The sequence below is a fragment of the Pempheris klunzingeri genome, chromosome 15 (assembly GCF_042242105.1).
Source record: "Pempheris klunzingeri isolate RE-2024b chromosome 15, fPemKlu1.hap1, whole genome shotgun sequence".
In the NCBI taxonomy this organism is placed as follows: Eukaryota; Metazoa; Chordata; class Actinopteri; order Acropomatiformes; family Pempheridae; genus Pempheris; species Pempheris klunzingeri.
Window position 1 is genome coordinate 21,604,057 of NC_092026.1, and position 27,639 is coordinate 21,631,695.

Consider the following 27,639-nt stretch of genomic DNA (forward strand, 5'->3'; position numbering starts at 1 on the left):
GCAACTTTATTTATTCAGCATCTTTCAAATATAGTTCAAATTGCTTTCCAGAAGAGATATAAAGTAAAAAAAAATGATGGTAACATAAAACATATAATAGACACACAATTTTAAAAGAAAAGCAGGAGGAGGGTGCAGAATGCATGTGCAGGGTGGATAATGATCCTCCTTTTTCAGGGTATTTGAGGAGTGTCTCTTTTCAAATGAGATTTTTATGGTTGTGAGTAATGGAATGACCTACGTGAATGCACAATTTCTGCACAAGGACAGTTTTCATTATTTCACTTTAGAGATTTCTGAATTTCCTTTGTTTCTCTCTGCTCTTCTCATTGGTTTGAAGTGGGCGGTGCTCAGGTAGAAAAAAAAAAAAAAAACATGTCACACATTTTAGTGCACCAATCAGGATTTTGAAATATCGAGTATAAATAATATTAATCGAGTGAAGCCACTCCCACATAGTCCTGATGAAGCAGAAAACCCAACTCTCAATAAATGACACCTAAAGATGATTTTTAAGACTTAGATTGTTGCTTATTTTAGTGAAAGTATTTGAAGTTGAGCCAGAGGTCAGTGCAAAGCCCTAGGAGCTGGTGCGATGTGCTTTCTTTCGGCCTTTGATAGGTGTCTTACAGTAGCAGCAGTGTTCTGAATGAGCTGAGGTAAAGACCGCTGCAGGACGCCAAACTGCTGAAAATGAAAGTCACGCTTGAACATGAATCTGCCACTTCCTATTATTGTTTTTAAGATGAGAGTGGGAAGACTGTGTTTTTGACTCGATGTGGCTGTCAAAAAAAAGTAATAAGAAAGCTCCAAAGGTTGAAAAGAAGGAGAACAGGCACTTGCTCTTGCTCAGACTTTATTTGCCAAGTAAAAGATTGACAGAGCAAATGTGATTTTTCTAAAAAGTAGCTGCTTTGAATTCATACTCGCGATCACACCATGGGAGCTGCCTGCAGCAACCGCAGTCTGCAGGAGTAATTCGGTTTTAAGATGCTCTGATACATTAGAATTTTACAAAGTGTTGCACATATCGTCACCACAGCAGGTGATATCGATGTAGGAGTTCATCTTCAGCATTTCACAGTCTGCTGGAGCCATGCATTTCTGGTACTGGCCATCTAAGAAAGTAGAACAAAAAAAAGGAAAATGTCGACTTTTAACAAAAATGTGCCAACTTCACTGAGCCAGTGTATTTTGACATGATTCACAAACATTTGACAAACAGTTTCAGTTATTTGACATGCAGCTGACTTTCTGCTATATGTGACCTTTCCTGATGCTGTTTAGCCACAAATATGCTCTTTTCAGTTCCTTAGAATCCTGATTGATGTCTAGTGCCATGACATGTAAATGTTTTTCTTCGGTGAACTGTAACCTTCAGCTTGACTCTTCACAGCAAAGTTAATATTTATATCTGCCATTCTCAGGGCCATGTATTTGCCAGCGATAAAATAGTTGGAGCATGTTGAGAAACTCACGTGGTGCTCTGAGGAACCTGGCAGCAGCACAGCCTTCCTTCTCTGGTTTACAGGTCTCTACGGTGAGCTCACAGGTCCCTCCAGCCTTTTTGGAGACACACCTGTGGCAGTTCAGGGCTTCACCTGAAAACAAAAATCAGCAGAAAGATATTTCAGTCATTGTTTTTCTGATTTGTTTCAGTCTATGTGTTTTCTGCAGGAATCGGGTGAAGAGTATTTGCAAGTTATTAACAATGTTTGGTTTATTCTACTTAGATGTAAAGGAAGCTATGAAGCCATATAGGACAATACTAGTAAGTCAGCTGCTTTTTCACTTTTTCCATTTGCTTTCATCTCATGTATATGACTCCCTACAATCTGCTGCAAAATGAAAAGAATGCCTTTGAGCTTCTGACAGCTCTGCTGAGAGTTTGTTGCTGTACTGTATAGATTCAAAGAGACAGCAGACGTCCCTGTTGCACAGCAGCAGAGGTTCTGTTTATCCAGTGGGGAATCAGTGACAGACTCACCAGCTGTAAACAGCAGGGCGATGGTTAAAACCAGGACCAGAAACTTCATTGTTCTGTTCAGTGCTGCAGCCTATGAGAGATCAAGCACAGATGTCATGATACAGTAATCAAGTTTATTTTTAGGAATTGATTTGAAATATATAGTCTGAATTCGGAAACAGGTGCAGGTGTATCATGCACGCACAATCATATTGACACCAGTAGCAACTACATGGTAAAAATATCAGTATGAGTTTATATTGTTTGTTCACATTCACAACATATCTCAAAAAGAACTGAAGGTTAAATGCTCAAATAAGAGAAGAACACAAAAGCACTGTTTACGTGTACATACCTTGCTGATTTGTCTGCCTCAGGCTCCTGCCAAGTGACAAGTGAGATGTATTCATCCACTTTCCCCCCTTTTTATACCCGTTCATACTTTGCCCTGTCATGGTAACGTCCCATTAAGTGGCGTATCTGTGTTGTGTCTATATGCTTAGCATCTCACTCACCCTGGGTACACTGTGTTCAGGGGTTGCAGTTTCCCAATGCTCCGATTCCTGCATTATGCAAGAGCTCTCCACCCTTTGTCCACTGCTGTATATAATTTATGAGACTGCAAACATTCATGTATGCATTTGTCACAGACACAGATAAAGATGTACATTAGCTGTATTCGCGTCTTAAGAAGACAAGAGGACATTAGTCAAAGGCACAGTATGTTTGCTTTAGGTGGATTATGTCTGACCTATATGAGGCTCAGGGCTCTTTAACCGACATCAGCACCAGACATGAATTGACTGAGAACAAAGAATAAAGTCTGCACTGACTTGAGCTAGCACTTAATATAAAGCTAGTGAAAGAGAATAAAAGACTGGCACTCTCCCCAGCTGCCAGGCACTTAAAATAAATACCTGTAACTATCAAATAGATGCTGCATAAAAGACCAAAATATTTTCTTTGGTGAAGTGGAAATATTACCTCCATCAGATTTTACTCCTTTAAATACAATCCAGAGTACAGAAAATTGCTCTGATACATAAAGGCTGGTTGAAAAATGCTGCTATTAATGCCTTACAAAAAAATGTTACGAATCCATTTTAAACCTTAATGTCTCACAAAGAAGCCTACTGACGAACAAATTGACTGCTACTGAAGTCCATGTGATTTTTGAATCTACGCACCTGAGAGAGAAGTGTTTTACAGTAACCTACTTAAGGAATGGCTACTTTAGTGTGAATGCCAAACCTTGTACTTTCTAAGTCTTTTTAAAAAAAAAAACTGCAATAAATCCACTCAACTGCAATAAATCACTTCAAGTTGTCATTTATGTGTTAATGTAGATGAAGGGAGGAGGCCTGAAGTCATACAGATCATGAAAACAGGTTTTTATCTGTTTTGTATCCTTCTCCACCTGCCTAACCTTCAAACTGGTGGCCTTTGATGTTGACTGAGAGTCTTCTCCCAAATTGTCATGGGTCAAGGTCTAAATAGATCCAGGGATCCTGTCAGGATCAGCAGCAAAGAAACAACAACATCCGAAGAGAAAAGCTGGTGGGAAATCTGCTTTGGAGTGTGACATCTGGGCTGCTCGGCTCCGCTTGGAAATGGACAAGGACCACACCTCATGGTTTCTACATTTTCCTAGTTGTCAGAGGACCTGTTTCTTGTTTGCACTGGGTCATTCATGTCCATTCGCCTCTGCTTTAACTGTCCCTCTGTGTTTGTTTTCCTCCTCGCCTGGACACAACCCAAATATTACTCTGCAACCCCAGACTCAGTGCAGCATCACTCCCAAAGCCCAATCAAAGCAAAATCTCTCTCTCTATTGTTTTGCCCCCCAGAGACAAACTCCAATATCAGCACTGGCACATGTAAGGGAAACTGTCCATGTGGCAAAATGTCTAAACCCCCCATTGTTGTGCTTTTGTTGCCTCTGCCTCGCGATACCACCACACTCACTGTCCGCCATATATATCTGGGTGTCCAAATTTTTCCACTCTTATACTGTGTGACTAGTTTGGAACAGCAAACAGTGGAAAATGTCTCAGTACTCAGGAAAGGTGAGTACCACAAGGGAGTGTTCCAAGGGATTTCCCAAACTTGTGCATGTGTGTCACAAACAAATGTGCATCACAACAGCTTTAATGTGGATGACCGGTCCAAGCTCAGATATTACTTAAACAGTGCTAAATTACACTTCAGCACAATATCTTTCGGACTACCTACAACACTCTTAGTCAGAAAACAAATTGCAGCATTTTCCATACAAGTATCTATTGGGAGAGAGAAAAAAAAATTAATGTTCACTTTTGGGGCATCTGGCAAACAGATCGTGTTCTATGAGGGAAAATGTTTCACTGGGAGGAAGCTGGAGATCTGCAGCGACTGTGACAACTTCCAGGACCGTGGCTTCATGAACAGGGTCAACTCTATTCGTGTGGAGAGCGGCGCCTTCATCTGCTTCGACCATCCAGACTTCAAGGGCCAACAGTACATTCTGGAACACGGAGAGTACCCTGAATTCCAGCGCTGGAATGCCCATAACGATCACATGGGCTCCTGTAGGCCAATCAGGATGGTAAGAGTGTGTGTGTGTGTGAGAGAGAGAGAGACCCCAGGGACAGACAGACAAATATTTGGTTGTTAAAAACAACAAAAAAAAAAAGCCTGGCAGACTGGCACATGTGTGGCCTCATTTGTGCACATCTGTTTTTCAGATGAGTCAAATTGAGAATCATTTAGATAACTAGGGTTTATAATGATGCAGGCATATTAATAACTTGAAGGTTTTAACAACATGTACGTACACCATCAGCTGAAAGACACAAATGAGACAGTGGGCTACACGTCACCCTTTACATTCAAATTTAACCTTGAGGTTTCTATAAGGGTGTTTGTATAAGTGTTTGCACACACAGTACAGTCCCTGCCATATAAAGGATGAGGTCTTGGTCCTTAGCTGTAAAGTGAAGGTGAACACCGTTGCCATGACTCAGCGAGATGGGCATGCCTTTATCCTCCCCAGCATGGAGAGCACTACAGGATGGAGCTGTTCGAGGGAGACAACTTCGGCGGCCAGTGTGTGGAGCTGTGCGACGACTGTCCGTTCCTGGAAGCCCGAGGCCTGACCAAGAACTGTGTCAATTCCCTCAGGGTTTATGGAGATGGAGCGTATGTATCTCTGCAGCAAGGGAGAGTTAGTGTTTGATTTAACGTGCTCAGAGCACATAAGAGGTTCTGAACATGTGCTAGAATATTTTAGTTTACTGTACTGCCTCGATGGGCTTAAGGGACACTGATAACTTGTGTGATGCTGTCTAAAAGGGTCAGCTCATCCAAGATAGACTTACTTATTTGGAATTTTAGCCTCCTTTATTGAAAGGAGACTGTAGATAAGACAGTCTGTTCTATTGTTTGTTTTTGTCAAGAACTCGACACAGAAATCCATCTGTAGTAATAAAGTGGAGATGAATTATGAGTTATGAGGGACTACTCCCTCGCTAGAGGAGCAGTTCCAGTGGAAGGAGGTCTGTGAATTATCCAGAGTAAGTGGGAAATTGTATCTGTTGAATTTCTTGCAGGCAATTTTTCAGTGATTTTAGCACCACAAACAAAATTCCATTCCCCCTGCATTGTGTTGCGGTGGCGCGAGTTCAAGTCTGGCACAGGGGATCTGTTGCATACCATTTTGCACCCTCTCTCCCTCTCTCCCCTCATTTTCTGTCAGCACTCCACCCTCTCAACACTTTGGGGACATAACAATCAACAAAAATAAAAAAAAATATATATCACAAAATTAAAATGTTTCTCCAGGAAAACAAAAAACACAGAACATAGAGACTTAATTGTATAACTACCACAAGAGGTAAGTAAAAAATTTTTTTTTGTGAACCCTAAGCATTAGTATATAAGACACTTTATAAGCCAAGTCAGAAAATATTGTCAGAAATATGTCATAAACTGAATTGCATATTTTTAAACCTTCTTTTATTAAATGTTTTTATATATTTTCCCAAACAGCTGGGTGCTGTATGAGGAGCCCAACTACCGTGGCCGCATGTACATTGTGGAGAGAGGAAGCTACTGCACCCACATGGAGTGGCAGGCAGAGAACCCCAACATCCAGTCTGTTCGCAGGGTGGCAAACTACTTCTAAACCACCTCACTGTCACTGGCAACACGACCGCAGGGATGAGATCATCCAGTGAGGAAAAACACGCCACACTGTCGAGTAATCACACGCTGACTCTGTGGGGCTGTAAAATAATAAAAGGTGGAGAAAATGTTTGACAGTGCTTGTTGTTTTATTTTTGTACTGGCTTATTCTAAGGCTGAAATAAAGGAGCGATCCTATAATATCGACAATCTTATTTCCAGTTTGTTCTCCTTTTATGTTCACTCAGTGTGAAACTTTTAACCAAGCCACCACATTTCATTGTAGAGACGGCTACAGGCTATGATTCAGGTAATTGCTTTCTATCGTATACCATAACTACAAAACCTTTAAGTACTGTGCTTTTGCTCATACTAATGGATCCATTATCAAGTTACATTTTACTCTGGATACCACTGAGCACAGATTAGCAGGTCAATATGTGGGCTTTTTATTTATCAAGGAGGGAATTAAAAAAAACAAAAAACTAAAAATTCACCTATTAAAACTCACAAAGAGAAGAAAGAAACAAGAAAGCACCTCGCCTTTTGTAAGCGCACTCCCTCACACAAGTGAATGTTTGGCAGTCAGCAGTGAACAACAAAACCTGTGTGTCCTCCCTATACATACGGTGTATAAATCAAGAGTGAAAGAGAGATATTGCACAGGTTGAAGCGGTCTCTGCAGCTGCCCCGGGGAGCTCTGCTACCACCTAGTGTCATTTATCTATTTTACTGTCAAGTCGTGACGCTCACCACGGGGGTCTCAAAGTGATCAGGTGGGGACTTTCGATACGACCCAAACACATCAAAAATATCCACATTTTCTTTGATTAAAAATAAATACGCACCAATTTCTGTATCATGGAATAATGTTGTCCAGTCTGGGTTTCATCTGCCTAAATTCAGTTTGTGTAACAAGCTTATGTCCTGTTTTTCATCACATTATGCACACAAACCCAATGCAACATAAAGTACTGACAGGCTGGGAATTTATGCATTTAACAGCCTTTTATGACACTAATAGCTCATAGTTTCTTGTTTTTTTATGCACCCTTGAATCATTTCCCTTCATGCTCTCATTCCTCTAGGAATGCCACACCATGGTTGTGACTCTTGGACCTTTAATGAGCACTCATGTGCTTTCCCTTCCAACAGTCATGACAACAGATCACCTATCTTTACAAGGTTTCGCTCATGGCCTCTATTGAGTTACAGGGTCAATATAGGATAGCTTAATGAGGAAATGCTTTGTCTTGAGTTACACTCAACAGCACTAGTTTAAGGGCGATTACCTATAGCTAACCTTATTCCTGAGCCATTTGCTGCCTGAATTGGCTGGGTGTCACCAACATGCCATTCGTCTGGATGTCAAAGACAAGGGAGGGAGAGGGACCTGTGAGCCAGGCTTAATGGCATTTTAACAATGTCACTGCTGATTCGGTATGATGATGGCTTTTATTATTCTACACAAAGGACTTCAGTTTTAAAAGAGTGTGTCTTAAATGCTACGAAGCAAACTCTGTGCCGTGATATTCTATTACTATGGACATCCACTTTTAGTTCAGAAATAAGCCTTAACTATTTTAACTCTTTTTAGGGAAATACTGACTGGACAGACGGACAAATCATTTGACACAAAACATGAATCTGTCTTTTTTTTTAATTTATTTACAAAATATAAATATCACAAATCATTTGACATGATTTTAACAGTAGTACTATTGACAGATGTTTTGGAAACTGGGGGGCTGATTATTGTCCCACACTTCCTGCTTTGTGCTGGTTAACAGACTAACTTTAGTGACTCATTATGAGATATGCTTTGACTCTATTTCGGTTTTGCTGCGTGAGATATATTTTATATTTAACACTGTCTGGCGGTGTGTAATTAGAACGAATACATTTTAAATAGCATTTATTTTATCGTGTTACTCCAAATTAGGTCAGCTATTTTTAGCTTCCACTTATGCATAAAAGATCAATGAGAAAGGCAACCCCCCCCCCCTCAGAATCCATCATAAAGTAATGTGTGAAGCTAAGAGATATTTATCACACTGACACTAAACTAAATTTTAATACGACCTAATACGTTTATGCTTTGAATGTGAGTGCTGGCTAATGATACTGGCACAGAATGAAAATGTAGCTTGTGTCCTTCCTGAGCCTGTGGTTGATTTATATCTGGTGAAACAGCGATAACACGCAATTTCAATAACATATTACTAAAATAGTGCGCTCTCCTCTTCGTGCATCCATTAAAAGCAGCACCGAGAGTCTCGTTTTCAACCTCGGGCTAAATGATAAGAACAGAAAACTACGAAAATACTAACTCTGACCACAGAAAGTGTAAGTGTTCTATCAGCTGGAAACGGGACACGGACTAACGTGGAAAGCACACATTTCACCCCAAACCCCTCATTTTACCTCCTGCTAAGGTCTTTTACGGTTCAAAATAACGCCATGAACATCGATGCGAGGCTACAATAAAGTCATTTCAGGCGTGTATCTACGGTGTCGTGTTAAGGTCATTCGCTGGCTGCCTGAATTCCCCTCTTTGTGTTTACACATCCGGGTTTCCCTGTTTGCAGCCCATTCCCCATTTAGAAGCCATTTTGGACACAGATCAGTAACAGGCATGTAAACCCCGACCGACCTCCCGATGCAGCGGTGCTACTATTCAAGTGAATAACCTCAATAAGAGCGCCGGCTTTCGTCTCGGATAGTTTATCGGCTTCCCATTCGGTTTTTGGACCCACTTCCGATGCGAAATGCCGCACCTTTTGCTGGAGTAACAGTGTGGCAGGCAGTTGGTCGCTCCTATCTTTTCTTGCAACATTGTTGCAGCGTCGCGGCTATTGACACGCGCTGTGGCGGCGGAGGAGGAGGAGGAGGTGGTGGTGGTGGTGGTGGTTAGGCTGCTGAGGGACCGGAGGCCTGTGGTCGTTTTGATCCTGGACTGATGTTTTGGACGAGCTGAGTTTTAATGTTCGCGACGGAAAGTGGGGGAAATCTCTGCCCTGTATTTAAAACGGAACATGTCTTTTTCATGGCTGACTTGTTCACTTCTTCTCGGAACTTTATGCGCAGGTAAGCTGCTATTGTTGGTGGCGAATTTGCAACAGTTTTTTTTTTTTTTTTTTTTTTTACCCCCCTCGAGTCGTTCATCCCGAGGCAGACACGTTTATATAAATATATATACATATATGTACGTGTGTATGTGTGTGTATGTGTGTGTGTGAGCGAGTTTAACATTTGTTGTGTCGATTGAACTTTGTTGGCAGAGGATATTATCGTTCACTTGTGGGGGGTTTATTCCTTTACCCATAATCGCCTTTTCTCCGTTTGCTCCCAACACGTCTACTTTACGCACGGGAATTACTAAAGCAGTAGCTGTGGCTTCTTCTTCTTCTTCTTCTTCTTTTTTTAAATTTTTTTTTTTTTACGTAAAACTCATATTAAATGACGCCGATTAGAGTCTTTTTACGCTGTGAAATCCCCAAATAAAACATACCCAAATGTGAAACTGTTGCGTTCCCCTTCGCCTTTCCTAACAGTGGCAGGAATAGAAGGCAGCAGCTGCATCAACATCCTGAAACCTTATAGGCTACATCTCAGGTCTGCACTCTTGTTTGTGGTTACAGCCCGAACAAGAGCCTTTGAAAACACACTTTCTCCCGAAGCTTTTTTTCCCTCATAAATCAATGGCGTTTGATTTGAAGAGACAGCAGCTGTTTGTGTGAAGCCAGGTCTTTAGTCTGAATTGAGGTTACTGTTACACAGCTCCGTGACTTTGTAGGCAACCACGTGAAATTGAGCATGAGGGTTGTTTTTCTTTTGTTTGGCGATTTTTTTTTGTTTCTTTTTTTTGCCAGCGTTTGCAACTCGCATGGCAGATTTTATTGTGTGTCCCAAACATGGCCACCTTTATCCCACAGCCAGGCGTCCCCCTTCTATGACTAAATAGTTGTTTTGGAAACAATAATATCCCATTTCCCCCATCCCACCAATGGTTTTTAGCTTTTCCTCGAACTGTAATAAAAATTTCATTGAGGCACAGCTGTCTCCTGTGAGCCAAATAGCGCTGCAGCTAATGCCTTTATGGTTTATAGATTAGGGCTCGGAGTGTATAGTAAGCTGCTTCTCCAGAATTCATGTTGTTGTGGTGTAAGCCTCAGTAAGTGACAGAGGGAGGGGGGTTGGGGAATGATCTTGTAGTAAAAGTCCTCCCGGATCATGTGACCACAGATATCAGAAATGCCATCTCGGCTCAATGGAGCATTGAGCATCACTGCTGTGTGTGTGTGTGTGTGTGTGTGTGTGTGTGTGTGTGTGTGTGTGTGTGTGTGTGTGTGTGTTTTGTCCTTACTACCTTCCTTCCATCCTAAATAATGAGCATGATGTTTGCCCATTGCATGCATCCCAATATGCTATAATGAAATCCATTGTATGCTGCTGGACAACTAAATGTATGTGTAAGTGGATGCGTGCCAGTGTGTGTGTGTGTGTGTGTGTGTGTGTGTGTGTGTGTGTAATGGGTTAGTGGGGGTAACGCTGGGGGATGGGCGGCCTCCTATAGGCAGGGATTTAAAGAGACATGCACTATTTTTCCTCTGAACAAAGATTTTGCATGAATGTCCGAGCGATATTGTGAATGACATGTACAGCATGCTCTCTGCTTCACTATTCACCGAAACACGTCCTGCATGTGTTTGTTGAGTGTCCACAAAGAGGAACAACAAAACATTTTGTCAATGAGGAATTGTGCAACAGTAGGAGGTTGAGAGCCATTGTTACATTTCGCCTTGGTTAGAGGAACTATTTCCTGCTAAATGACAGTAAAAGCCCTTAAAGAAGAAGGTCTTATCTGTCTTCCCAGATGTGTCACACTCCAGCAAGATACACGAGTCCTTATCTATAGTAGTGTCATCCCTGTGTGTGGTGTGTTTCTATACCACAGCAGGGCATACCATTGTTTTTCTACAGCTAATTAAATTCTGTCATTTTCCCCCTTTTTAGTTGTTACTCCCTGAAAAGATCTTGTAGTGAATGGGATTATGCTGAACTACTATTCAGCAACAATTTCTTAGCCCAGAGGAACTCCCTTTTTACTACGGAGAGCTCCCAAAGTTGGCCGCGTGCCAGAGTGATGATAGAGGCTCTGCTCAGAGATGTTTCTTCATGGCAGAGAGCGGATCCTGCACCATATGCCTGTGCTTCCGCCATTGAGTTTCAATTCATTACGATGTGAGCTGACTGAGGCCTTCTGTCCATCTCAGGGTACAGTCTGGGCGAAGCGGAGACCCGGGAGTGTGTGTACTACAATGATAACTGGCGTACAGAGAGGACCAACCAGAGCGGCTTCGAACGCTGCGAGGGGGAGAAGGACAAGCGACTGCACTGTTATGCCTCCTGGCTCAACTCCTCAGGGACCATCAAGCTGGTGAAGAAAGGCTGCTGGCTGGACGACTTCAACTGCTATGACAGGTCGGGTCACTGAGCGAGGCCATCGCCGCCGCGCATTTACATTTATATTTTAGGTGTCTGGCTAGTACCCAGAGTAACTGGCAGCCAAGCACAGAAATATCATCACATGAAGTCCAGTACATGTTTATCTGTGTGACTGGGGGGCACTGGAAATGACATATTTGGGTTTTGGCCTGGACGAAAATAGCAATTTAAAGATACGTTGTTGGATGGATCAACAGATTTATCAATATGGAAATCGTTAGTTGCAGCTCTTAAAAACATCCATGCTTGAAATCAAACATGATGTAAAATTTAAAAAGCTGTATGACCAGATTGGCTGACTGAGGTTTGTTGGTTTAAAACAGTATTTGCAGTGTTTTTACCACCAACATAAGGCAGCAAGCAAATGTATACGTGTGGATACTGTGTATATACACACACTGCACATGCAGATAAGAACAGAATGGTACAGGGCTGCAACTGGCTGTCTTCATTAACAAATCATCTGCCTACTATTCTCTAAATTAATTGTCATCTATTAAACGTAAGAGAATTGGTAAAGAATACCTATTGCAATTTCCCAGATAACATTCAAATAGCTTGTTTTGTCTAATCAGTGGTCCAAAACACATTCAGTTTAGTACTATATTAAAGAGAAAGTCAGAAAATATACATATTTCAGAGGCTGAAGGTTTTTTGCTTGTAAAGTCACTCAGATGGCTAATGGACCATCAAAATAGCTCTTGATTAATTTTCTGTTGATCAAGGGATCGATTAATCCAGTAATAGTTCCAACTCTACAATCATATAAAACTAAATGTGAACAAGGAGGGATTCAGTATATTGAGTGTAAAGTATTCAATGTGTTATACAGTACAAACAGAAACATAAGCAGCACAGGTTGACTTAGACTGGAGCGATATACGCATTTGGTTTATAATCTCTTATTTTGAAAGGACCGACTTCTTTACTAGAAATTGATTTCCAAAGTAGGGATGCATGTTGGCCAAATGCTCGGCAACCAGCAGAGCTCACATTTATTCTGTCTGGGAATAACCAAGATGGCTCGTGTCGACAGTGAGAGAGTGCAGCTTAGTGTCCGCAGCCTGATGGTGCCACAAAGATACGGTGGCACCAGACCACTCAGGATTTTGAGAGTCAGGAGGAGAATCTTAAACTAGTCTTTATCAGCAGCCATTGTAGAGCTGTGTGGCCGCTGCATTTTAAACAAGCTGGAGACCGACCACAGAACTACAATATTCAACTATAAATGACACATCTGTGTGTGTGTGTATAAAGAACGAACCATTAACCACCAATAAAATGGGTAGTTTGCAACATGTTCTACATTTTCTACGCCTGTCGGTTTATTAAAGATGGTTCTAAGATTCACCTGCGGTTTGTGAAAGTTTCAGGATAAAGATGGTTGTTATTGTGAGTGACACAGTGCTATTTAATGTGGATCAGCACAGACTAGATCAAACCAAGAGCATATTTATTCACACTTGTGTTGGGAGGGGATGTGCTGAAATTGTAGGTTTGGATGCATGTACACATTTGTCGACTGTTTCAAGGGAAATAACTTCGGCCTCAAGTGCTGACGGCTGAAATTACAAGTGTAATGGGCATATAGTGAGAACAGGAAAAACAAGTTTCATTCTGATCAGTTTAATGTGGGTGAAGATAGTGACAGAAAATGAAGAGCGATGAACGGGTGGGTAATTGAGTAACCTGAAGGGATAATGTTACAAATATTGATTGTTGTATGTTAAATATCCTCCATCTTGATGACGAATGACAAAATATGTTCTGAATCTAGGTAATTTTGCTAATTTAACTACCAAAAATAATTGTATCTTCATAGACACATGCAGGCAAACACCACCAATAACCAATACCAAGGAGAGTATGGGTTAAAGCCTGAGTCTTGACAATAAACGGTACAATTATTACTCTACTCTGCAGAGGGCTTATGAGCAGCAGAAGCAGAGAAGTTAAAGTCTACATCAGAAAATATTACCTTAGTTTTACTATCACCAGTTTGACAAGTATCTGATTTCAGCATTTGGTTATCAAAGCCGTAATGCAGGTGTGTCATGTACTGTTTTAGGCAAGAGTGTGTCTCCATGGAGGAAAACCCTCAGGTCTTCTTCTGCTGCTGCGAGGGCAACTACTGCAATGAACGATTCACCCACCTTCCTGACATGATTGGCAGTGGCAACCGAGGTGAGCAGCAAATGCATCCCACATATAGCACAAGCAAAAAATAGGTCTTTGCCTTTCCCCTCAGATTAGTGGGAGTGAAGCTTTGCGTTGCATCTAGTAGCAAAAAACATAATGTATATCACGCGTTTCTTTCCCCCTCTCTTTCAAAACACTGATGCGTTTTTACAGATTTTGTGGTTTTTCTTTTTTTAATACTGCTAAATGATGCCTTGATTTGTATGTGGATGGCACTGTCAAACAAATCTGGTACTCTGGTACCTTCTTGACATCGTCCATTTTAAAAAAAAAATACCATATGAACACAACATCAAAACTAACATGTTAAGATATTCATAATTTACATGCTATATAATACTTTTTGCTGAATGGAAAGATGCACTGAGCTCTTTTGCACTTTGTATATGTTGTATGGTCAGTACTGACTGGAAGGTGACAAAAAGTAGATTTTAAACAGACCCTCACCAGCCTATTGGATGAGCTATCACAGACTCTGCAGGGACTCGGTCAGTAAGGGTCAGTATTGGACAATCTAGATAAAATGTTACCCCCTCTCTCAAAATTAGGTCTCACAGCGTGTGAAGGCCACTGGTGACGCCGTTAACAACCTACAAGTCATAAAGCTGACATGCTGTAATTATTCTGTTCCTCCTTGACAGTGAAAATCCGGCCTCCACCCCGAGTGCCGTCTCTGCTCAACGTGCTCGTGTACTCCCTGCTGCCTCTCTGTGTGCTGTCCCTGGCCCTCGTTCTGGCCTTGTGGATGTACCGCCACCGCAAACCTCCCTACGGCCACGTAGACCTGAGCGAGGTGAGAGAGGCTGCGCCCCAGACTCTGACTCTCATTTGTGAAAGTGAAAATCTGTGATGTCTGTGGCGCTGAGAGATCAGCTTTCACTTGCACTTCTTTTTTAGATAGATTTAGCAAAAAGAACAAGACTGAACTAGTTTTCGTTATCTGTTATTCAGGATCCTGGACCAGCTCCTCCATCCCCCTTGGTGGGTTTGAAACCACTGCAGTTGCTGGAAATCAAAGCAAGGGGACGCTTTGGTTGTGTTTGGAAGGCCCAGTTGATGAGCGAATATGTTGCTGTGAAGATCTTCCCTGTTCAGGTATTTCAACAATATTAAATTACGGGTTTTAAAAAAAATTTTTTTTAATCTTGTCTTATTGACTGTGTAGTTTCAGATTGTGCCTCTTGTGTAGTAACATTATATTTGATTTATAATGCCAAGCGTATCCAACCAAAAAGACATACCCTTTGGTCTTTAAAGTTCTCGGACTCCTCTAACCATCTGGTTAAATAAATATCCCGACTGTTGTAACCCATTTCTCGAGTTGAGGCCGTGTCTAATCCTTGTGGTTTTTATAAAGCACAAGCAAAATATTAACATGGTATGTGGAAAAAAATGCAACATTTGAAACATATGTGACATCAACATGTGCCAATATAACGGATATTTTTGATGTTGCTCCACATTGTACAAATTGAGAAAGCACAAATGCCTGGCTGTCATCTTTGTTGGGGAAAAGAGGTGCAGCTTGGGAAAGGGGCTAAAAATTTCTTGTTGTGCAGTGGATGGAATGTTTTTTCATCCAGATGGTTAAAAGAGTCTTTGAGGGAAAATCGGATGCTTGGCTGAGGAAGGAAGGGCTTATTTTCAGCAGTGCTTGTATCAATTATCAAGACCTAAACATAACTCTCTGGCTTGTGCGTGTTTGTATAGGATAAGCAGTCATGGCAAAACGAGCGGGACATATACCTCACTCCGGGGATGAGACATGAAAACCTCTTGCGTTACATCGCTTCAGAGAAGCACGGAACCAACCTGGAGACGGAGCTGTGGCTTATCACAGAGTTTCATGAGAGGGTGAGTGCACATCTTCCCATATTTCTGGTTCCTGTACACCCTCATGTAGCAAATTCATGGCAAGGTATAGGGCTGCTGTGTTTACTGGAACTGCTGGACATTTTCCAATATTGGAAGGGGCCTTTTATATTTACCTTAACAAAGAAGCATCACAGCTTTTATTAAGAGGAGTTTATTATTTATGGCAGGTCTGCAGTGCCCAGTATACCTTAAAGTGATAGAAGTGTTGTTTAGATCTATACATCTATTTTTAAGCATGTAGTGTAAAAATAATATGGGTATTTATGTCAAGCACTGAGTAAGATTTAACACCTCGGGGCTAGCAGAACATCCTGTTCATTGATCTTCTCAACAAAAGTATTAATGCACTGTATCTAAACAGGATTAAACAATAATTACCATAAGCACAAATGTAGCATTACATTTGTGTAATGACTTTCAAGGCATGTCTATCCATAGCAGTGGCACAAACATGTTTAGTTACAGTGATTATGTCAGTGCTATCATTGCATGTGTCATCTGTTTCCAATTTTGTTGGTATTTCTAATTATGTTTTAAGCTATAGTGAGTCAATTTAAAAACAACTAATTATCCTTCCACATTATTCGGCTGACAAATAAAGTGAAACAAGTGACCAAAAAACAATGTATTCCAGGGTTATGGTTTGCCAACTGCATGAACTCCGCGTGTCTGCAGTTATTAATCCTGGTTCCTGAATGTTTTATGTGCTTGTGTGTGTGCAGGGCTCATTGACAGACCACCTGAAGGGTAACACTGTGACCTGGAGTGAGCTGTGTCACATAGCAGAGACCATGTCCCGCGGCTTGGCCTACCTCCATGAGGACATTCCTAGCTACAAGGGAGAGGGACCCAAACCCACCATTGCACACAGGTAGGGAAAATATGAACACATTCCGGGCTTGCCTAAAACTTGCTCGACTGCAGACCAGACTACATTTGATGTTGGATGAAACCTTGGATTACTACTGCCCTCTCCTGGTTGTGTTTGTTGGAGACGTCTTTCTGCCCCAGAGGAGCATGGCTTAATATGTGCGACTGAACATCAGCAAAATTACAAGATTGTAATGTCCTGCAATGAATTTCCCAGGGACTTCAAGAGTAAGAATGTGATGCTACGAGATGATCTGACCGCAGTGATTGGAGACTTTGGGCTTGCAGTGCGATTTGAACCAGGAAAACCTCCAGGAGATACTCATGGCCAGGTATGGAGTCACTTCACTACTGTTTTTCTTTTCTCTGTACTGGCACCTTTATGCAAATCTGAGTCATTGTCACTTGACGTCTTCAAAATGTTCACATAGGCTTTGTACAGTTGTTGCATTGTACAAGTTCTCTAGCAGATATTGACATGAGAGGGGCAAATATTTGAGGAGTCAGTTACCATGTCTCATTCATTGCAATTTGGAGAGATTTTTTGTTTTGACACTAAAGAAACTTTTGTTGATCAGTGTAATAAAAAACAAAACAAAAAAAAAAGCTTAAATAACCCACTTTGATCACAAGTGACATGTTAAAGTGTCAGTGTGCTTATAATAAGTAGGAGTTGAGAGTAAAGCACAGGAAACAGGCTGTTTCCTATTGTAAGGATTGACATTGAGTGACGGTGCTAATAATTCATCATAAAATAATTCACTACAGCTTTTGTTCTGGCTGCAGATTAACTTGGACAAATTCGAAAATTGCCTTTTTAAATGGCAGCACTTTCCCCAGCAGCAAATCAGGATGGTGTTTGATACTAAATCATTGCTTTGTGTTGTTTTAACATTAAGTGGCCGGTTGGTAGAAAGTTAAAAGATGTGCTTAAAACACAAACTTCTAGAAATGTTACCAGCCAGCATGACGGCGTGTGAAGCCTGATGAGAATGTACATGCTCATATGTGCACTTGAATCTATTGTCCTACCAGGTGGGTACGAGGCGTTACATGGCTCCAGAGGTGCTAGAGGGAGCCATCAACTTCCAGCGAGACTCCTTCCTGAGGATAGACATGTACGCTATGGGCTTGGTGCTGTGGGAGCTGGTGTCCCGCTGCTCAGACACAGACGGTGAGTCAAACAGTGCAGGAATGCGCTTCGCCCACAGGTGAAAGGTCACTGTGATTCCGGCTGACCTAATAAACAAAAGCTTTAGTTTTCGTTTTGTCTGGAAAAGCCATCTGATCCAGGTCAAAGGTGTAATGTGTGCTGTTACCTTTTAAATATGGAGCAAGGTTTGGATTTTCAAAATCAAAACGCTGCGCTGTTTATTTGACTTGATCTCCGTGTAACGCTTTCCGTCCTGTGGCCTTAATGCCCCTCTTAGGTACAGCCGGCGAGTACATGCTGCCGTTTGAGGATGAAATAGGCCAGCATCCTTCCCTGGAGGACCTGCAGGATGTGGTCGTGCACAAGAAGATGCGTCCAGCCATCAAGGACTGCTGGCTCAAACATCCTGTGAGTAACAGTGGAAGAATAGCTTGCGCAATTTCAACAGCAATACCAGGATGTCACGCATCCTTTTTTCCAGTGAATCCAGCTCACTCATTTGAGGTCGCAGTTCTCTGAATCAGTTATGCTTTTAATGTTAGTGAAACTTTGTCAGTGGTGTCTACACCTTCAGACCACAGAAAAACTGAAGATTTCTATTTGTTTTATTTAAAGGTCCTATACTCTGCCCATTTTCAAGTTCATACTTGTATTTGAAGGTCCTACTAGAACAGGTTCAAATAGTTTAATGTTCAAAAAAAAGTAGACCAGTAGAACTATGAGTATACACTCCTCTGTAACTTGTGGTCTGTGGCTGCAGGGTCTGAGCCAGATGTCCGAGACCATCGAGGAATGCTGGGACCACGACGCAGAGGCGAGATTGTCCGCCGGCTGCGTCGAGGAGCGCATCGGCCAGATCTCCAGGACGATCAGCAGCACTACCTCAGACAGCCCTGTCTCCATTGTCACGTCTCTCACCAACGAGGACCTACCTCCCAAAGAGTCCAGCACCTGAACGGGTGACACCATCCTTCACCTGAGCTCCTGACTTTTTATTTCTCAAATCCAAACTCAGCGGATCTCCGTGAATATTTAAAAGCATAAAAAAAAAACAACTAGCAACTTGAATGCAGCTGCTATTTTATCCCAATACTGGTATTTTTTTTTCCTGTTTTAATGTTTTCAGTGTTTTAAAGTTGGATCCTACTAACACATCCATCTGCTGTAGTTTTGAAGTAGTAATAAGTTATGCGATGGGCACATCTGATAACACCCATGTGTCAAATCTTAAATGTTGTCATTACCTCATGTATTTCTTTTGTGTTAGTCTATTTTTATTACCTCATGAGTTGTTATCTTTGTCGTTTTCCTGTCTTGGTCATGATCGTCTGCGGCCAAATGAAATGAACCTTTGCTCCAAACCTCGGACGACGTGCTGCACACCTCGGAGGAACCGTTTTGAGACTGTTAGACAAAATATATTCATCTTCCTCAGGGGTCGAAGCTTCTCGATTTTTAAACTCGAGTGTGCTCCCTTATTTTAAACCTGTGAATGCCTCAGAATGGGAAAAAAAAAAAAAAAGATTTTTAAAAAATCGGAGCACAGCTGTTTTATCACAAGGGAGGAGCTAAAACAGGAGCGGAGCGGTTGTATTGGACATTTGGGACTTTTTGAAGATTTGGGACAAGCGTCTTTTCCCCGGGGAACTACCTCTCAGGTATCCAGTAGGCTTCTTTGGAACATTTTCTCTATGTTGAGAGCCAAGCTATCCAGCTAGCTACCATGGACATATTCCTGGATTGGTTTTTTTTTCCTTCGTTTTTTTAATTATAGAAATTCAGAGTTACTCCTTTGCCAGTGCCAGGGGCATTGACAGATGCTGTCTGGAGTTGCAATGTTACACATTCGTGTGTGTGTGTGTGTGTGTGTGTGTGTGTGTGTGTCTGTGTGTGTGTGTCTGTATGTGTGTGTGTGATGATGTGAGGTGGATATAGAGTGTGTTTTTAAGGTAAGAACCATGGACAGATAGTTGGGGTTTATCCTTGCGAGGGCCATACTTGAGTAAGCAACATGTCTGTTTTTAATTTTCATAGGTGTTTGTTCAAGAGACTCAGTCGGACACCAGTCCCCAGATACCTCAGTCACTGTACGTCATGCAAGGAGAGCTCAAATGGTTGCCTTTGTCTCAAATGCAATGCCATAGTTGTACCATACCATACATTGAATGTCCGTTATGCTGCTGTGACTATTCCAGGATACTCAAGGATTTGTAGATGTACATGTATTCTTTGTTAATATAACGCTAATGATATTATGTGAGGCTAATATTCTGTTTTTGTGTTTTTTGACCGGGTAAGCCCTCAGCTGCTTACTCCTCCAGACTGACCTCAGATATTCTGACAAGTACCTCAGGCTTTTTCTACATGTATATCATGTTGTGTTATGTATTTTATTGTGTTATAGTAGTTGAGATATTTTATTGCCGGTTGGGCCTCTTTGTCTGTGGAGATTTTTTTTTTTCTTTTTACATAGAGCCTGACCAGTTGTCACAGTGTTAATGCTGTACAAACGTAAAAGAAGTGAGGCAGATTCTTGTAAATAGACCTGTACACACAGTTGCCGAACACTGATCTGATTTTTAAGAATACAAAATCAGGGCATTACCGTTCTCATTTCCCAGTAACCGAAAGGGATTTTTAAGTTCCACCTTCTCATATTTAAAAGTTATTTTGACAACTAGCCCTGTATTTTTTTTTTTTTTTTTTTTTGTTTTCCTCAGATTTTTTTCCTTTCCAAGAATTGTGGTTGTGTTTCTGATTTCTATGAATAATGGTACCAGTTCCTCTGGATCAGAAGCTGTGTAGGTAGCACTTGCATTAGAAAGCTTAGTGTGTATATCATCAAATACAAGACAAAAAAAAAAAACAACAAAATTCCCTGATGGTTTGGTGCTGGCGGCTTCTCTGATTGGCCACTTGCTGGATACACCAGTTCAAACAGTATTACCTCAATATTAACCCGCTGATGTGATGTTCAGACTTGTTTTAGTGATAGTTTGTCCACGTTGGATAACACACAGGCTCATCTGTTGTGCTTTGACTAGTGCTGTGGAAAGATGGTGATTTTAACAGTGGTCTGTGACGCTTGCTCCTGTGCAGTTTTGGTAAACAACGTGTGGGGGGAAAAAAAATCAATCAGTACAGAACAATGTTTTAAGTGTTTGGAAATCATCAGTGTGTCTATAACCACATGATTGGTTGATTTTAATAATGCCGCCCCATTACAATTCATGTAAACAGTGGCATGTGCGTGGTCCATGGGTCCAGCAATATTTATTATACAGCAATAGTCACTTGATTATCATAGTTTGAGTAATTGAACTATACTGTGACTTGGTTTTTCCTGTGCAGATCAATAAAGTACATCTTATTACACCTGGATCATGTTCTAATGCGGACACATGTTAAAAGCCTCCTGATAGGGGGGAAAAAATACTGTTGATGGGGTTTTTGTGTGTGAGCTGAACGTGACCCAGGTGCTTTCACGTATTGTGCCAGAAAAAAAAACAACGAATCACAAAGGAAAATCTGCCGTGATCGGTTGTTACCTCCAAATGCTGTCTTACACCCAGCTCTTCTGAACAGAAAAACCAGTTACCTCATGCAGTACCTCGTTAGTAACACTAACATGGAGTCAGTCTCATTTTCAAAACAAAAAAGGAAAAAAAAAATCAATTATTGTGTATATATTAACTTGACAAATGTAAAGGGTTTCTTCCTTTTCATGTGTGAATCCTGTGAAAGCGAAATCCTTTTTTTTTTTTTTTTTTTTTTTTGATTTACAGTCAACATATTGTTCATTTCTTGTAGTGTGAATGGATGTTTGACTGAATCGTGTGACCTTCCCTGTTTATGTGAACTGTGTGTGTGTGCGCGTGTGCGTGCAGGGTGTGTGTTGGTTGGTTTCACTAAAACAGTACGAATGATAACTTTATCTGTGAGTTGAAATGTTTAGAAATATAAACTAGATGAGAATACATCCATCTTTTTGTATATTAAAATAAAGACAAACACTGATTAACCATGTACATGAAATTCTTTGCTTTTTGACCCTGTTTATATACTCTTATGTGGCACATCACGTCAATAAGTTCTATATGATATAAATCAAAAAGGCTGTTAGTAGATTGATAAAGCATCTTGCAGATTTTTAAGAGTAAAAATAACGACATTAGAAATACACAAATAAGAGTGCCCTTCTTTTTTTTGTAATGCAAAACTTGCATAAAAGTGCTTAGGATTTTTATTTTGTATCATGTAAATATCCCCCAAACTTTACTCGGGTAACATAGCATACTGCAAGTCCCCTACAGCTACATATGTACACTAGATGGCAGCAGTGCTGCCAGTACTTTGTTTTGTTTTATTATTCTACTAGTCTGGGACAGTACCCATTAATCACAACTGTAAATGAACTGGGGCAGTGAGGCGAATCATTAATTCCCCCTGCTTAGACATGAAAAAAGTAACTTAAAATCTATAACAAAGGCAATCTAGCTGTTTTCTAATCTAAATAACACGTTATATTTTCACTCATTGTATTAATCATGTCCCTGTTCATAATCTGAACTTTTCTGTGTTATCCTATTGTAATTAGTGGTGATATTATTTTCTTTTTATTGTGTCTTCTGTGGGGTCTAAAATTGTTGCCCTTTGCTCCAAAAACGGCATAATTTATTTATTGCAGAACAGGAACAGACCAAGTGTACTCCATACTTCCATTATGTACCCAGTTTAACCATACAGAAATATAATTCATGTGTAAGGTACTACTGCCACTACTACTACTAATACCTATAATAATAATGATAATAATAATAATAATAAGAAGAAGAAGAAGAAGAAGAAGAGCAAGAAGAAAAGGAAGAAGCAATATTTCAATTTTTCTGTTCAATTTTGTGTTTTAATATTTTGTATTGTTGTGACGACCTCTGTATCGCACTCTGGCACAACAATTTCCTCCAGGATAAATAAAGTCGGTCTTATTCTTATTCTTATTCTTATTCTTACCTCACTTGCTACAAGAGTTGAGTTAACAATCTGGGCGATACTATATATTTCAACACAAACGTAAGGTGCGGCACGTTTGTCGCGCAAATGTTACCAATATGACGTGATGATGTATTTACCTGTAAGCCAGTGCTCTTTCGTCATACCAGGTGTTCTTGGAAAAGTCTGAAGTCTGAATGACTGAAAACTCAGCTATTATAATAGTCTGAATTAAATGTCACATTCACTGGATATCGTACATTCTCCTTTCATTTAGCATGGTATGGTCATGTGACAACAGGCCTCTTAAATGTTACATATAAATTGTCTGAAAATTACAATTAAGAGATGTTTCCCCTAAATCGCCCTCTTAAGTTCAACATACGTAGAGTAAAAAAGTCCATTGCACTGTTTCGGCAAGTTAATGTAAAACTAATACAGTTCGGATGTTTGACCGAGCGTCCGTCAGCACGTAAAGGCATCACAGCTCCATTCCGTTGAGAGGATTTGTCCAATCAAAACGCGTCTTTACCGTCATGTGACAAACCGACTAGTAAATTACGATTGACTTGAGAGCTTTCAGACTACTTTTCGATGTACAGTGACTCAAAGCGGAAAACTTTCTGCCGCTGTTGGGGTTTGTTGTTTCTAACGGAAATGCTGTCGGGTTTTCACGGGTTCCTTTGAGCAAAGTTTTGTCTGGATATCGTGAGCATTATGTCAGTGAACTGCCGGGCAGGTGAGTTTAAATACCGTTTTTTTTGTGTGTGTCTGTGCCACCAAAGCAGTTTATGACCCGGGTCGCCTGTTTTACAGGCAGCAGCAGCATCACTTCTCATTGTAAACTGCCAGGAAAAAGAAATGTTGAGGTGGTTGAATGTCGTTAAAGTTTTGTAATTCCCCTCCTCTGTGATCGTACTTCATCTTTTCTCTCAAATGTGTTTGTTTTTGTCAGTATTTTCTTTTTTATGTAGATATGAGGTAGTGTTTTTATGCACTGACATGTCATTTTACATACATGCTAGCTAACGTTACAGCCATTGTAAGTAATGAAAAATAAAAATAAAAATACCAAGGAAATCCTATTGGCTTCAAGAAAACATCTAAAGACATTAAATTAGTTGTGTGTGAGACAAAAGGACCATAAAACTCTATAAACTTGTGTCACAGACTTGTTGTTTCTATAAAAAAGGACACTAAGAATAGCTAAGTGATCATCTACAGGACAAATGGATGTGATGTCTGTTTGACTTGGTGTATACTTTGGCTCCTCTGGTTTTAGTGTTTACTATGCATGTGTAACAGGTCTTTAACTGTTCAGTTACACAGTAGATGAATTAGTTTGGACAGGAGACCACACACAGACACACACATCATCTTTACCCATAATTCTCTGTCTGTCAGCCATCCAGGGACCAGGGCAGTGTGGTGAGTTCAGGGGCTAGCTGGCCTGCTGTACCCCCTGTAAAAGGTGGCAGCTGCAGTGGCTGCTGGGATGCTACGGAAGAGCAGCAGCAGCAGCAGCAGTGGCGGCGGCGGTGGCAGTGGGACTAAGCAAACCCAAGGTCTGCCACGACACCTCTCCAAGCCCCACACGGGTTCTCTGTCAGCCGGATCCGCCAAGACCCTGGATATGGGCCGAAGCTCCAAGAACCCGAATCCCCTGAGCAGCATGGGGCTGACGTCTCATATGGTGGGGGCGCCAGGAGTGGACCCGGAGTATGTAATGCAGCTGGTGAATGATGTGCGGTGGTTCGCTGATGTGTTACTCAACCTCAAGGAGGCTTTCCAGTGTAAAGGTGAGTTCAGGGAGCACTGGGTTTTTGTGCTGGAGCTGTGGAGATCACAACATTGTATAGTAACATAGTTGAAAAAAGACAATCCATCCTCTTACGTGTTACCCATAATCAATGTTTTGTGTCTACGTGCCCCCACTACTTGAGTTGGGAAAACTTAGATATCTTACATAGGTTTTAAACAAACCCCAGATAGTGGTGGGGAATGTGTTGCATTCAGGTAATGATTGAGAGGGCAATATCCATAGCATGATGAGAACAAGAAAGTTAGACTTTTTGCATATCATACATGTCTATAAGCTGCGCTGGTCTAAAGCGGCTACTGTCTGTGGAGAACATATCTACATCTCTTCATTAATGGATTTCTTCTTGTGTAATTACCGACCATTTGTCGAGAAAGGAACCCTTGCTCTTTGAACTGAAGCGCTGACATTAAAACCTGGTGTTTGCTATAGATAGCTTAAATCATCTGCCAACAAATTCCATTGTAGATACCTTGGGAATGTATTGAAACGATGTCTTTGTTTGACCAGTTGTCCACAGGAATCACAGTTACAAACAGCTTTTGAACCAGTGTTACAGTGAACATTTTTCTTTGGCTCACAGGTAGTATATATCACACACACTGTCCGTGCTCTGCTTTGATGCCTTCTGTGCTAACACCCACACAATACAGTTGCTCTCACGGCACCATAAAGTATTTTGGATTAAATGCTCAGTAAGGCTATGTGTGTATTTGTGATGTTACGGAGAGATAACTGAAGCCCAAAGTTTGCCACCGTAACAGACAGACAGAACCAACTGTGGAGTGTCAGTTTAAAGTGTGATAACAGCTTCACTGCTAACATGCTTGGAAGCTTGCAGTGTTGTGAGTGGCTTAACAACTACACACACACACACACACACACACACACAAGCACAAGCAGCAGACACAGGTTACTTACTTTCTTTCGGTTTTTCTCACTTGGTTTTGATGGCTTTGCTCTTGTTTGCAGACACTCACAAACACTCTACCCACTCAAAGGCTCATGTCGTATTTAACAAAGCCTCACAGGAGCATATATATAACTCACAGTATGCTATATATTATTATTCATTATCAGTAAATCTGTGTACTTTTTGGATTTATCAATAATTTACTTTATAAATTATGAAAAATAGTGAAAATTAAGGATCTTATGTTCTCAGTGGCCAAAGTGACATCATAGAAATGTTTGTTCTGTCCAGTTGAAAACCTAAAGATCTTAAATTTTCATTTAAACCAACTAATAACTTGATCACTAATGTTATATATTCATTTATTGGATAATGGCATTATTTTCTATTTCCTTGAGAGCAGACTGCTTTTTGGTGTCTGTAATACTCTTGGTTGTGTCAATGAAAGAGGAATTTTCTTCTGTGGAATCAATAACATGAGACTGCTGCTATCACAACTACAAGGATACAAGGATCTTTAAATTGTCTTTATACAAAGCAAACTTATACAACATAGTGGAATGTGTAGCTCCATTATGCCACACACACAAAACATAATCAAAGTTAACTTTTTTAAATATATGCAATTAATTTCATACATATGTACATGTAAGAAATAATTCAGTTGTGCTTTTTGTGAAATTGCGTCTGCATGAATGTAAACAACAAGATAGTGGTGAAAACATTGGACCATTGGACTACTGCTCCTACTGTTCTGCAAAAAGACGCATACCTTCACTCACACACATACACACACACACACACATACATATACATATATTCACACATGCTGGGGTCTAACTGCAGGTCTGGCAGGGGGAGTGAGTTGTTTAGCCATTCCTGTGGCTGGAGGAGTGAGGCCTCTGTGCCTTGGCTTGCGTCGTGCTGAGTGTTGCTCTGAGCCATCACAAAAACATGTGGGATATTTGCCTCCCAGTTAACAACGGCTCTTATTCAGCAGGTGGATACGAAACTATGAAACACTCAGTTTGTCATTTAGATCAATGGCTTATTTTTGTTATTCTTTTTTTTCTTCTTTTTTTTTCAGAGAAGCAGTTATGTGCAACAACTCATGTACAATGCAAGGTTCCAGGAACTGGTAGTTTTGAGCTTCTGAGCATACATTCTTAACTTTTTCAGAGTTTCGTGTAGCGCTGTATAACGCACATCCTGACAGTTGTCTGTCACAGATGCTGATTACCACCTTTGAATGTTTTTCTGTTTTTTCTATGACCAGGTTCATGTGATCTCCATGTTGGAAGACACATTTCTTTACAGCCTTGTAGAAAATATTAGTAACCTCATTAAGCATTTGCTTAATTTAAAGCCAAAAACCTATTTTGGTCTTTGCTCCCTCATGACATTCAATTTAATCTTAATGTTATCTGGCTATGTCTACATCTTGTGTACTGTGCCTATGTGTTTGCATCAGTAATTGGATTGGATCAAGTGGTTGTGCGTTTTCAGGAAGGTTCTACAGGCTGGAAACTGCAACAGTTACATGTCTGTTTTCTACTAATGTAAAACAGGCATGTCTCTATTTTGGTAAAAGCACATTACATGAACAGAATTAACGGTGAATACAACTCCCCTGTGTGTTAGGTCTTTGAAACCAGTTTATTTTGATACCACAGTATTGCTGTCTCATTCATGGCAGTCTATTGCATGGCCCGTATTACCAACTGTGACCAGATTTTTAAAGTAAAAATTCAAAAGATTTCAACATTTTTTGTTAAATTTCATTTAATTAGAAAGGTCAAACTGCCGGGGGATTAGTGAGTAACACTTTTTGTCTCTGCCCATAGTCTTATTGTTGTGCAATTAGCACCATGTATTTGCTTTTTGCTAACAATAAACAGCCTGATAGCAACAGGTCTCCATGTGGTTGGGGAAGGCTGCAGGAGCGAGGTAGTGAGGGCAGTGGGGAGGAGGTTAGCGAGACACATGCCAGCTCTCGTGTTATTCTTTTCATATTTGGAAAGGTCTGTCACTGGAGTACTGTGTGAAACCGACACAATGCTTTTCTTGCTGAAAGGCGTGCGCCCTGTTGTGACCTGGCAGATTTGTGTTCCCATTGCAGAGAGGAAGGTTTGAGTCGGTGTGGGTCACAGAGAGAAAACGTAGAAAGTTAAGCTCGGAAGATGCTT

The 27,639-nt window shown here is 40.8% G+C and overlaps 4 protein-coding genes across 5 annotated transcripts in view; 3 read left to right on the forward strand and 1 right to left on the reverse strand.

The window, feature by feature from the left end:
* Positions 1–845: 845 nt before the first annotated feature.
* ly97.3 (lymphocyte antigen 97, tandem duplicate 3) lies at positions 846–2,413 on the reverse strand. Its single transcript, XM_070845694.1, has 4 exons — positions 2,322–2,413; positions 1,988–2,057; positions 1,479–1,601; positions 846–1,118 (listed from the first exon to the last, which is right to left on the reverse strand). Exons 2-4 carry the CDS (start codon positions 2,034–2,036, stop codon positions 1,012–1,014), a joined length of 279 nt encoding a protein of 92 aa, XP_070701795.1. The 5' UTR covers positions 2,037–2,057; positions 2,322–2,413; the 3' UTR covers positions 846–1,011.
* A 1,598-nt stretch (positions 2,414–4,011) lies between these two features.
* On the forward strand, positions 4,012–6,128 carry LOC139214757 (gamma-crystallin N-A-like). The gene is made up of 4 exons (XM_070845677.1): positions 4,012–4,032; positions 4,302–4,550; positions 4,998–5,143; positions 5,993–6,128. The coding sequence occupies exons 1-4, from the start codon at positions 4,012–4,014 to the stop codon at positions 6,126–6,128; spliced, it is 552 nt and encodes a 183-aa protein (XP_070701778.1).
* Positions 6,129–9,059: 2,931 nt separating this feature from the next.
* On the forward strand, positions 9,060–21,760 carry LOC139214777 (activin receptor type-2B-like). The gene is made up of 11 exons (XM_070845698.1): positions 9,060–9,214; positions 11,404–11,611; positions 13,704–13,819; positions 14,476–14,627; positions 14,786–14,929; positions 15,545–15,688; positions 16,432–16,580; positions 16,797–16,911; positions 17,615–17,753; positions 18,010–18,140; positions 18,493–21,760. Exons 1-11 carry the CDS (start codon positions 9,163–9,165, stop codon positions 18,685–18,687), a joined length of 1,545 nt encoding a protein of 514 aa, XP_070701799.1. The 5' UTR covers positions 9,060–9,162; the 3' UTR covers positions 18,688–21,760.
* Positions 21,761–23,327: 1,567 nt separating this feature from the next.
* The window catches only part of LOC139214286 (rho GTPase-activating protein 29-like), a 30,189-nt gene continuing 25,877 nt past the window's right edge, over positions 23,328–27,639 (forward strand). For both annotated transcript variants that reach the window (XM_070845095.1, XM_070845097.1), the window contains exons 1-2: positions 23,328–23,460; positions 24,126–24,520. In XM_070845095.1, coding sequence (XP_070701196.1) covers positions 24,217–24,520 — 304 coding nt within the window. In that variant the 5' untranslated portion in view covers positions 23,328–23,460; positions 24,126–24,216. The remainder of the gene's footprint in view (positions 23,461–24,125; positions 24,521–27,639) is intronic.